At 42.5% G+C, this 12,924-nt stretch overlaps 1 protein-coding gene across 2 annotated transcripts in view; it reads right to left on the bottom strand.

Annotated features, from left to right (window-relative positions):
• The window catches only part of epas1b (endothelial PAS domain protein 1b), a 159,796-nt gene that overhangs the window by 40,872 nt on the left and 106,000 nt on the right, over positions 1 to 12,924 (bottom strand). For both annotated transcript variants that reach the window (XM_067988790.1, XM_067988788.1), the window contains exons 5-6: positions 11,957 to 12,075; positions 10,550 to 10,752 (exon numbers count right to left, since the gene is read on the bottom strand). In XM_067988790.1, coding sequence (XP_067844891.1) covers positions 10,550 to 10,752; positions 11,957 to 12,075 — 322 coding nt within the window. The remainder of the gene's footprint in view (positions 1 to 10,549; positions 10,753 to 11,956; positions 12,076 to 12,924) is intronic.

Here is a 12,924-nt window from a genome sequence, read left to right as displayed (position 1 = left end):
AAAGATGTCAGCAGGCTCTATAATGGAAACTACTGCCTACCAATATCAGGAAGCAAAGGTCAGCACAGAACTGGGTCAAAAGCTTTTTAGAGACATTTGGTGAGCTCCAATATCACTTACTGAAATCAGGTGTCATACTCTGAAAAATTACCATTTTCATTTTGCAACACAATCCCAATGTTAATTGAACTCCCTTCCTAACAGCACTGTGGGAGAACCTTCACCACACGGACTGCAGCGTTTCCAGAAGGCTGCTCACCACCACCTTCTCAAGGGCAATTAGGGATGGGTAATAAATGCTGGCCTCGCCAGTGATGCACACATCCCAAGAATGAATAAAAAAAAGCTAGTGATGTATAGAATCTGTTCTTATGATCTCCAGTTGCTTTCTGTGATTTTTAATCAAATCAGTGCAAAAGTACATCACAAATGCTGGTTGCAGTTTGGTCACTGAAAAGGCACTTTTTTATTTAGCTTGGGTTTTGGGAGAAAGAGGCCAAACCGAATTCTATAAATTATTCTCCTAAGCTTATACCATCCTCTGCCTCTGTTTTCCAATTTGGCCGATAGAAAAAAGGAGCTCCAGAATAGTATAGATTTTATTTTTTTAAAAATCAATAGTGTGGGATAAGAATAGATTTGGAGCCTGCTGAGATGCATCGCACATGTTTGTGGAATTATGCAATTTCTTACATCATGACACAAGCACCAGTTTAGTGTTTAGAAGGCCAATTGTGGCAAGTAAATCTGTAGACACAGGAAAATGTTGGGCTCTGTTGCTGTCAGCTGAACAAAGGTCAGTAAGTTTACATTTGATAGTACCACTGACTGTGCGGAACGTAGGTGTCAGGAGTCAATTGAACTACATTAATCTAAAACAGCCTTAACACTTCTGAAATACTTGTATCAACAGCTCACTGAAATGACCAGTATTACATATGACTAAATATTTGAATAACATCAGAGAGTCCTTAATTTCATACAATAAAACAAGAGAGTAGAGAAAATAAACTATTTATGTGTGCATCTTTGTAAATGCGAGAGACTAGGACTGTAGCCAACTCTAAATGGAAACATAAGAACATAAGAAATAGGAGCAAGAGTAGGCCGTATGGCCCCTCGAGACTCCTCTGCCATTTGATAAGATCACGGCTGATCTTCAGCCTCAACTCCACTTTCCTGCCCGATCCCCATATCCCTTCATTCCCCTACAGTCCAAAAATCTATCTATCTCAGCCTTGAATATTCTCAACGACTCAGCATCCACAGCCCTCTGGGGTAGAGAATTCCAAAGATTCACAACCCTCCGAGTGAAGAAATTGCTCCTCATCTCAGTCTTAAACGGCCAACCCCTTATCCTGAGACTAAGCCCCCTAGCTCTAGGCTTTCCAGCCAAGGGAAACAACCTCTCAGCATCTACCCTGTCAAGCCCCCTCAGAATCTTGTACTGCCTCCAAAGCAAGTATATCCTTCCTTAGATAAGGAGACCAAAACTGTACACAGTACTCCAGGTGTGGTCTCACCAAAGCCCTGTACAATTCTAGCAAGACTTCCTTACTCTTGTACTCCAACCCCCTTGTAGTAAAGGCCAACAAGCCATTTGCCTTCTTAATTGCTTGCCGTACCTGCATGCTAACTTTCTTTGTTTCTTGTATGAGGACACCCAAATCTCTCTGAACACCAACATTTAATAGTTGCTTACCATTTAAAAAATATTCTGTTTTCTAGTCTTCCTACCAAAGTGAATAACCTCACATTTCCCCACATTATACTCCATCTGCCACCTTCTTGCCCACTATATCCCTTTGCAGACTCTTTGGACCCAATATTAGGAGGGAGGTGGGTTGGCAGCGGGGACGCGCCCAGTGAAATCGGTGGGTTTGGCACGCAATCGTAAGTAAATTGAAGCCACTTTCCTTGGCTTCCGGGTTTCGCGCTGGAAAGCTGCGCAGCGGGCGGACTGCGCACCCGCATCATAGGCTGTCAGCTGGAGGAGTCCTATTTAAAGGGGCAGTCCTCCACTGACTGATGCTGCAGAAAATAGACAAAATTACAGCATGGAGCAGCTCGGGGCGAAGGCTACTCCCAGGTTTAATGATACCTCACTCCAGGTCTTACTGAATGGGGTGAGGAGGAGGAGGAGGAGGGAGATCTTCCACCCGGCAGACGGGAGGAAGTGACCTGCCTCTCCCACCACGAAGGCCTGGCTCGAGGTGGCAGAGGAGGTCACCAGCACCACCAACATATCACGCACCTGTATACAGTGCAGGAGGTGCTTCAATGACCAAATCAGGTCAGCCAAAGTGAGTACTCTTACTCATTCCCCTACACTCCGTCTGCCACATCACCGCCCCCACCCCACATCTCCTTCTGCACTGCCAACACTACTCTATCACATCACTCCTCACACCCACTGAACCCTCATCCTCATCTTACCTGCAATTCCTCACCTACCCAGTACTCACCCCACCACTACCACTCAACCCAATCCTCATACAATCTCATGGCTCTGTCTCATTCTCACCCTCTCATGCATCTCTTTCATGGTCAGCCTTACCACCACCTGCCACTACCTGTGCTGCAGCCACAGGGCATGCATCATGTATGTGTAGTAGGAAGCGTAAGGCAAACGTGTCGTGAGCATGAAGGGGATGCACAAGGGTGTTTGAAGGTTTGTCATGGTTTTTACTTATATTTGATTTCTGATCAACTCACATTACATATTATATTGTCACCACTACTGCCAAATCTTGGCCATTCTTGACTGGCTTGTGCAGTTAGACCCTTTCATGAGATTCTCCATGAACACCCTTGATGCCACCCATTGGGTCACCCTACAGTGGGTGTATGTGTAGTTGCACGACTATTTTGTGCAGGTGCCTGTTGCGCAGCACTGTGTTGTGTAGCTCACATGGCGGAGGTGGACAGCGTGCCTGGCGGGCTGGTGATGTTGCTTGTCCTCCAATGGAGTGATGAATGCAGCTATGGAACCCCCACCCCCACCCATCCTGACGGTGTGAGTGTGAGGGGGTCCGCAAAGTAGGTAAATGTGTTTGGACAGCAGAGTTTAGGGTATGATGTAATAATTTTGAGTGTGGAGACAACGGTGTGGCAGGCAAAACTTCGAGGTGACAGAGTGCCCTGCTACAATGAATGAGGTATTCCCTCCAACTGTCAAGGAATCCTCTGCATCTCCCAATGGCTGCTGACTGGTACACGTCTGCAACAACAGGGAGTGTTTCCCACAGCATGGGAAACACGCTGAGGAGAGTCCAAAATCACATCCCTGCTAAAATCTCTTCCTCAGGAGGTCTGTCAACGACCTCAAGTACCTCCCTAACTATCTAAACTGTCATCCCACCGGCAATTAAAGCCGATGGGAGTCCTGCTTGCGGGGGCTGCGCGCGCACCGATTCACATCATTGGGAAACCCAGAAGTGGGCGGGTTGGAGCCGGGCTCCGGACCCGCTCCAGGATTCCCCAATTTTAGAACCCCCACCCCCGCCCTGCCACGAACGCACCCGCTTGAAAATCCTAAAATTGACCCCTTTGTGTCCTCCTCACAGCTTACTTTCCCACCTAGCTTTGTATCATCAGCAAACTTGGATATATTACATTCCGTCCCATCATCTAAGTCATCAATATAGCTTGTAACTAGCTGAGGTCCAAGCACTAATCCTTGCGGCACCCCACCAGCTACAGCCTGCTAACCTGAAAATGACTCGTTTATCCCTACTCTGTTTTCTGTCTGTTAACCAATCCTCTATCCATGCTAATATATTACCCCAATCCCACGAGCCCTTATCTTGCATAACAACCTTTTATGTGGCACCTTATCAAATGCCTTTCGAAAATCCAAATATACTACATCCACTGGTTCCCCTTTATCTACCCTGCTAGTTACATCCTCAAAAAACTCTAGTAAATTTGTAAAACACGATTTTCCTTTCATAAAACCATGTTGACTCTGCCTAATCATATTATGATTTTCTAAGTGCCCTGTTACTGCTTCTTTAATAATGAATTCCAGCATTTCCCTGATGTCAGGCTAACTGGTCTGTAGTTCCGTTTTCTCTCTTCCCTCCTTTCTTGAAGATGCGGTGTTTCACTTGCTACCTTCCAATCCACCGGGACCATTCTTGAATCTAGGGAATTTTGGAAGATCACAACCAATGCATCCACTATCTCTGCAGCCATCTCTTTTAAAACCCTAGGATGTAGGCCATCAGGTCCAGAGGCTTTGTCAGCTTTTAGTCCCATTACTTTCTCTAGTACTTTTTCTTTACTGATCTTAATTACTCTAAGTTCCTCACTCTCATTAGCCCTTTGATTGCCCACTATTTCTGGTATGCTTTTTGTGAAAACCAATACAAAATATTTGTTTAGCATCTCTGCCATTTCTTTATTCCCCATTAAAATTTCTCTTGTCTCAGCCTCTAAGGGACCCATGTTTACTTTCGCTACTCTCTTCCTTTTTACATACCTATAAAAGCTCTTACAATCTGTTTGTATATTTCTTGCTAGTTTACTCTCTATTTTCTCCCTTTTGTAACAATTTTTTGGTCATCCTTTGCTGGTTTCTAAAACCCTCCCAATCCTCAGGCTTACTACTCTTGGCAACATTTTAAGCCTCTTATTTTAATCTAATACTATCCTTAACTTTTTTAGTTAGCCACAAATGGATCATTTTTCCCATGGAGTTTTTAATTTCTGAATGGAATGTATATGCATTGAGAATTTTGAAATATTTCTTTAAATGTTTGCCATTGCTTATCTACCGTCATACATTTTAATCTAATTTCCCAATCTACCATAGCCAACTCGCCCCTCATACCAATGTAATTGGCTTTATTTAAGTTTAAGACTAGTTTCGGACTTAAGTACGTCACTCTCAAACTCAATGTGAAATTCTATCATATTATGATCACTCTTCCCCAGAGGATCCTTTACTATGAGATTACTAATTAACCCTGTCTCATTACACAAGACAAGATCTAAAATAGCCTTTTCTCTGGTTGGTTCCATGACGTATTGTGCTAGGAAACTGTCTCTAATGCATTCCATGAACTTGTTCTCTGGACTATCTTTGCCAATCTGATTTGTCCAGTCTATATGAAGATTAAAGTCTCCCATAATTACTGCATTACCTTTGTTACAAGCTCCTATTATTTCTTGATAAATACTCTGTCCAATGGTATAGCTACTGTTAGGGGGTCTATAAACTACTCCCACCAGTGTTTTCTGTCCCTTATTATTTCTTATCTCCACCCATACTGATTCTACTTCCTGATCTTCTGAGCCAAGATCCTTTTTCACTACTATCCTTATGTCATCCTTTATTATCAGGTCTGCCCCCCCCCCCCCCCCCACCAACCTTTTCCATTCCGCCTGTCTTTTCGAAACGTCAAGTACCCTGGAATATTTAGTTCCCAACCTTGGTCACCTTGCAACCACATCTCTGTAATGGCTATTAGATCAAACCCATTTATCTCTATTTGTGTCACTAATTCACCTATGTTGTTGTGAATGCTTCGTGCATTCAGATAAAGCGCCTTTAATTTTGACTTTTTACTATTTTTCCCTGTTTTGACCTTATTCGCTGATTCACTATTACCGTTAAACTCTCTGTCCTTTCCTGTCACACTCCGCTTATCTTTACCCAAGTCGCTAGACTGCTTTATTGCCTTGACTTTTCTCTTTAGCTTTATAAATTTACCCTCACCTGACCCCTCCACCCCCCCCCCCTTTTTTAGTTTAAAGCCCTATCTACCACCCTAGTTATTCGATTCGCCACGACACTAGCCCCAGCCTGGTTTAAGTGGAGGCAGTCCCAACAGAACAGCTCCCTCTTTCCCCAGTATTGGTGCCAGTGCCCCATGAATCGAAACCCCTGTCTCCCACACCACTCTGTAAGCCATGCATTTAACACTCTGATCTGTTTGACTCTAAGCTCAGGTAGTAATCCAGAGATTATTACCTTTGAGGTTCTGCTTTTTAATTTGGTCCCTAGCTCCTCAAACTCCCTCAGCACAACCTCATTCTTAGTTCTACCTACGTCGTTGGTTCCTATGTGGACTGTGCCAACTCGATTCTCCCCTTCATGCTTGAAGTTCTTTTCCAGCCGTGAGGAGATATCATTAACCCTGGCACCGGGAAATTTTAATCCCGCTGATAAGCCGACGGAGCATGCTGGCCACTGCCCCAACGGCCAGGCCTCATTTATATCCCGTCGGCCAACCGCTCATCCAAAACATGCGTAAAGAGACAGCTGGCCGGCTACAGGCGGGCAAAAATTGGGCAGCCAGGAGGCCACCCAACAGCATTCCAGTAAGTCGCAGGGTTGGGGGGGGAGGTTTGGCAGGGTCTCGCGGAGGAAGCCCAAGGCAACAGATGCCGAGGCTTTCCTTGTGGGCCTAGAGGAGCACTCCTGCTCCTTCTATCTCCACAAATATCTAAGTTACTCTGTTGAAATGCCAACGGGGTCCCATGTATGTCATAGGACCCTAATTAGCATATATAATAATGAGGCTGTCGTCTTGAGTCACGCAGGTTCCTCAGTCGCCAGCAAAAACAGCTGGGTTAACCCACTGCAGGGCTGGAATGGAGCAGCAGATAGAGCCACTCAACATTAACTCCTGTTCTGCCCCAGGAAGTTAAAAATCCCCCTTAATTGGAAACTGCAGTTAGTGTATGTACATAAGTGTGAATTGAGAATGTAATATGAAGGGAAATTAATACTTCATTGTTTGTTTCTATGTGTTCCAAGCCACCATGTGATTTAATAAAATATGATGGTGTGAATGTTGTCTCAAAGAATTAGGTTTTCTGACATGGGTGCAGTTTCCTCCCAAATTGTTAGAAACTGGCTTTGCACTGACAGCAATGATAGTCTGCTATTTGCACCTAATTTTCTGAGAGTAACTCATTATCCTAATTATTCGTAGGTCCAAGTGCAGATTTGGACAAATGCAGGGAGCGTAATAATAGTGGCAGCAGAAATTGTGTATAAATGAAATTTAAAGGGATGAGGACAAATCAAGGGGAATGTCAGAATATGGGAACAAAATTCATGAAAGCTTTTGGAAAGACTAAGAAGTTATCTCAGCCTGTCAGCAGCCTTTGCCAAGGCTGAAGGAGGAGGGGACTAAGAAGGGATGAGTAAAAATGACAGCAAAGGAAACCCAAGGTACAGACGTGAGTCTACTTGCAAGTGACACAGCTGCCTAGCACCTAACCTTCTGTCTGATGTCTGTTGATCAGAAGATGATTTCAAGGAGTGTGGCCCTCTGTATAATTCCATGGCGCCATCCTGTAGGTCAGTGCCATATGCCTGCTAGAAGTGCAACCAAAGCTCACTGTTAGTGATACTGGACATGCCAGCCCTGTGATGCTTGGTAACTGCAATTATCCTTGTAGCAGATGGCACAGCTCTGGTGAGGTTAGTGTAGATTTTCTGATTAGGTTCACTTGATATAGCGATATAAAGTAGACAATCCCAATCAGAAAAGTGGGCGGAGATCCATTACATTGGCAATGGATGTCTAAAATGTTGTGTGCTAGATGCACTCAAGTCTGTGCTCCTTGGACTTCAGGGAAGAAGATAGTAGGGGGAATGACCAGGATGGGAGAATTTTGCTATGGTGCCATTAATGCTGAATGTATGTTTTATTAATATACAGAAACAGATATAATGTGCTGCTAAATCAACAAATACAGAAACTTGATGACTCCAAGGACCTCCTTGCGGACCTTAGTTGAACATTTTTTTGCTGTACACTCTGCAGCTCGGCGTGTTTGTTCCACAAATATAACTAGCTAAATAACAAGCGGTTATCCCAATGTACAGGGAAACCTGACTTGTGTAACCTGTACCTTTTACCAAAACACAATTTTACACGCAGTTGAGTTCACAGCATCTATTTGTGAATCGGTGTCCATTGATGCTCTATCGATGCTCACTGCAATCCAATCTTATCTGTGCTAAAAGATTTTCCCGAAGATGAAATTTTCAACAACCTAGTCATGGGAACATAGGAATAGGAGTAGGCCATTCAGCCCTTCGAGCCAAAATACACCGTTGCTTGGACTGTCTTGAACTGTAGAGTGTAATTAGCTAGATTCCATCGGAATGATTTTTTTGAAGGACAAAAATAGTGCTTTAAAAGTTAACCTATTTGCTGTTTACATTAGTCAAGTACTGGTATGTTTATTTTAGCTATTTATTTAAAATTAAATGCAAATTAAAATGTTGAAGTCAACAAAATTATGAAGTATTTGCTTTTCCAGAACTACTGCACTTAAATTTTAAAAATCCTCCTCCCTTTTTAGGTTCTTAGTCTTTCTTTCTCTACCCCATTGATGCAAGTCTTCTGTCAATGCAGTTGTGTATCCACCTGCTAAGGGCTGCCCAAAACAGACCTAGGATGACCTACTTTCATTTTTTTTTGTCTCCATACGTTGAGACACCAAGCCTTCACTTGATGTATTTCACTAATGACAAGCACAAGACTGGGAACTCACCAATATGGGCAGCCCCATTCGGAAACCTACCATAATACTGCACCAACAAGCTAAGGGCCTGTGATGTCAGATGCTGCTCTCGAATGTGTTAATCATTGATTTTGTGTTTTTTTAAAAAAGCAAATGGCTGCATGAGGCAGCAGAGTAAAACAGTGCATTGATATTCCAAGGTCTTTCCTGTAGAGTTATAGAACATGAGTTTATATCAGCTGTGCTCATACTGAGACTTCCTCCTCTTCATCAAGGCATCAAGTGATGGGCCCCAAATGGAGATCAGGTGCCTTGAACATAAGCAAACCCAACCTTAAACTGTGGTACTCCTGTGTATCTCTGGTCTGGGAGAAGGCAGCTTGTTTGGGTACAATCTTGGGATAAGGGAGTGGGGAAAGAGTCCAAAACAGGAGAGGGAAATATTAAAAATTCTCAAAAGAAAAACACTCCTAAAACTTGGATGAAATGAAAAGCGTCAAACTCCACTGAATCAAGAAAAAGTATAGCGCTACGTAAACAAGAGTGAAGCTTTATTTCTGAAGTCTCACAACTTAAATGTTACCAGCACAAATCTTTGACTGGATTAAATTGTTATGTTATGCTGCTTTCATACTGACAGTGAAACAGTGTGATCTGAAATCATAAGCAGCCTTGATCCAGGTCACAAGCCTCTTACTTAAACACCGGATGTTTAATATCAGGCTGAACAGTTTCTCTGACATTGTACATGTTTATGTGCTGTTTACTGGGAACAGTCTGGCTTTAAGCTGGTGTATTAAATGTGATCTGGGTCATTGACATGAATCAGGATCTTGGCTGATTAGGTTTAGCCATTTTTTAAGGGAACAGTGACTTATGTCAATTGTCACAACGCTGTTTTATACAAATTTGTGTATGAAGTTGATATTTTATATTCTGTGTGTAGTGCATTTAGCCCAGCTAAAACCAATTGATTCAGCAATAATTACTGTTACTTGAAACAATGTATTTTCAATGGCCCTGTTTATAACTGTTAGCTTTCAGCAGTGGCCAGGGTACCAATAAATGTCAAGGAAGATGGCAGTAACAGACAAGAATTGTTGTTGGGGAGAGGATGTCTTTTGCTCTGTGTGGCTTGAATCTGCTGATTAAACAAGTTCTATTAATCTTCAGTTCATTCAGGGCATTACATTGTATGAATCTCTGATTGGCAAACTTATTAAATGGTAGTTCGTAATCAGTAAGTCTCAAAGATTGCAAGTTTGTTTTGCTTCCTACTACCGTAACTGTCTACTGGCTATGTCCTTTGTGCCTACATAGTTTTTGTTTTTCAGCAAATCATTTTATCTTTAAAATAATGTTGGATGTATGGTATGCTCCTTTGGAGACGATACATTTGATCTCCCATCCAAATTCACTGTGGTTAGATGTAGTGTAACGCAGCCCAACAATGTGCTTCAAGATCAAAAGAATTATCCTACTGCTTCAGTTTGATATTTTTTAATTTCCCACGCAAGTCACCACGTGATGTCTGTGAACAAGGTTTTCAATTTAGTGCTGAAATAGGGACAGTTTTATGCTGTGATCACACATCCACTAGGAACTAAATTAAAACTGTCCAAACTCATTTTACTTAGACTCTTGTAGCCACCAGAGAAAAGTTTTACACTTCTAGTCTGGGTTGGATTTGAGGCTAGGTCCTAGACCAGCATTTAACTAATTTTGCTACTATTCGAGCGATAAACGGGCACTGCAGATCCCAATAAGGCGTACACGCACTCAGTCCGAACCTGAAGTGCGCCACATGCCATATCAGTTAAGGCACCGGCCTGAAACTGGCATTAGTCCCATTGCTTATATTTATTGCTGCTATGGAAGAGCATTCCTTTATCACATTCATCCACTGCTGCAGTTTTTTTTGTGGTGAATTAATTTACCAGTTATCTGTTTAGGTCAGAGTATAGCCTTATGAGCTTCTTAATAAAAAAAAATTCTAAACGAAATGAAGAACTCAAGGACATTTACTGATATGACTTTATCATTTAAAATATTATTGTACCTCTCGTCACAGTAGGTAAACTTCATGTCCATGCTGTGGCGGCTCAGGAATGTCTTGCCGTCCAGCGGAACGTCAATGTTAGATGGATGTTGAATTGGCTCGCACATCATGATCAAGCAAGTCAGAGGTGACTCTTTGTACCCACACAGTGAGTGAGCCTGGCAGCTATTATATATTTTGATGTGGCCTGTGCAGTGTAACACCTTAACAAAATAAGATAGAAAATTTAAAACTTATTTGGATGTAATTTTACTATTTTGTGTATTTTTAGCACTATTTTTCCTCCCCCTTCTCCTGAAGGCATTAACTCCATATTGGAGAAACCCTCCCTTTCCCGGTCGCCCACTCTCCCAATAACTTCCCTTTTAACGACCTATCTGAGGGCCGCCGCTATAGGGCACAGCGGCCCGAAATTCAAAACCTCTTTGTCAGCGAACTGCCTGGGCATGCCCAGCAGGTGTCTGTAGCTTGCCGGTCTCATTTAAATGAGGCCCAGGGCCCAATATCGGTTGCACTTTTGGGCCTACCTGTTCAGGCACAGGGTTTGATCTGTGTCCAGTTCGTGCCGGCAGACCGGTCGGTGCAAACTAATTTCAAGGCCATGATCGTTATTGGACACCATTAAATTTCTCCACTCCAACCTATACTTGGCACAGATCTTAAATATTTTTTACCTTGAAAAGTCAAAGTAATTGTAAATTTAAACCAGTATAGAATGTGGGTAAATGCTCGTGATTTCCCTTGGGTCAAGAATTCCTAATCTCTGATATGCTGTCAGGAAGAGGTTTTGAGCAGAAGCCAGATCACATTTTCCTCTCCCACACACGAGGGAAAGAAGGGAAAATCAAAGGATATTTGCCCTGGGTACCTCATAACAGCTGATTGCTAATCAACATTGGTATAGGAACAGAAAGTCAACCAGAAGCTCCATGTGACCCAGCGTTTGTGTTTTTTGACAAATAGGTTAATGCAGGTGTCCTGTATCGTTAGCCAGGATTCTTGAAATTTCCATCATAGCCTGGTAGGAGGTGAGGTTACACCCACGTTGGTGTACATGATGAGTTACCAACTAGTACTAGCATAACTAACTTAAGTATCAAGGTTAGATGAGAGACTTGAATTTGAACTCTGGCCGATTGACTGATAGAGTGAACACTTGTCAGTGGTAAGCCACATAATGGGATCTTTTTCTACTCAACTTGATAATGGAATTTTTCATTTGACAACATGTCCCACTCAAATATTAAAATATTACATTAGCTTTGACAAATATGAAAATATTACTTTAGAAAAAGCCTTCATTGTCTAGCCAAATTCTCTTATACAAGAAATGAACTTTTGACCCCAAAATTTTATTGAGAAAACCACCAAATACAGCTTGCTGAATTTCTACTTCTGGTTTCTCACCTTCCAGGTGGCAGATTTGAGGTTGACAGTTCTTCCGCGGTTTGTCACCGTACATTTCATTCTCATGAAGAAGTCACGCTCGGTGTTCATATCTCTATGTTTCTTTCCAAAGCTTGGGGCTATAAGCAAACAAGAACAATTAGCCATCATTTTATTTACTTTCAACATTGTTTTCAAACTTCCCATCATCTCTTTTCTCATTACTTCTCCCTCTCCCCCCCAAAAAAAGAACAGCTCAAGAGTTGGAAAGAAATAATTGCAGGTTTTAAATTGAGGTTAAGAAAATAGATCAGTTAGACTGTACAGGTTGTGGCTTTTTTAATTATAAACTTCATCTGTGATTTAAACTATTTAGCAATTGGTGCAATTTCCTGCCAGATGGCCTGCTTTAGCTGCGATTCTGGAACTCTCTGGAGCAGATAATGCAACCAGAGCTCAGCAGCACCAGGTCCACTGCCCTTTGGGGGGTGATTGTATCTGCACTCAACTGAGCTGATCTCACACTTTAACTTGAGGTTAGCTATTTAATTAATTTCCAGTGTTCCACTGCTTGGAAGATGATGCTCTGGGAGCACCAGAGGTCAGGGGACAGGTTATCCAGCACCAGCAGCTTCTAAAGGGTGGGGCTAAAGGAGAAGAAGCTGGAACTTCAAAAAATGTTGGAAGCTACTCGCAGAGGCAGAGCAGTACCATTTCATGGTGCAGTTTGTTGGTGTTTCTTCAAGAGGTGCTGCACAAAAGGACTGATATTTCTGGAGGTCAGGGCCACTCTCCTGTCAAAAAGTACTGCCAGAGTAGCCTGGAATGGAAGTCACAGAGAAAGTTAATACTGTTTCATCTGTAGCCTAAAGCTGAGAGCAGAGGAGGAAGAATTTGCTGGACCATGCAAGGTTACCAAAGTAAATCTGCTCACATTTTGCATAATGTAACAGTTATCTCAAAATGCATTGCAATAGCACTTCAAGTAA

Source organism: Heptranchias perlo, chromosome 8, assembly GCF_035084215.1.
Source record: "Heptranchias perlo isolate sHepPer1 chromosome 8, sHepPer1.hap1, whole genome shotgun sequence".
NCBI classification, from domain to species: Eukaryota; Metazoa; Chordata; class Chondrichthyes; order Hexanchiformes; family Hexanchidae; genus Heptranchias; species Heptranchias perlo.
This window is presented reverse-complemented; position numbering and strand designations above follow the sequence as displayed.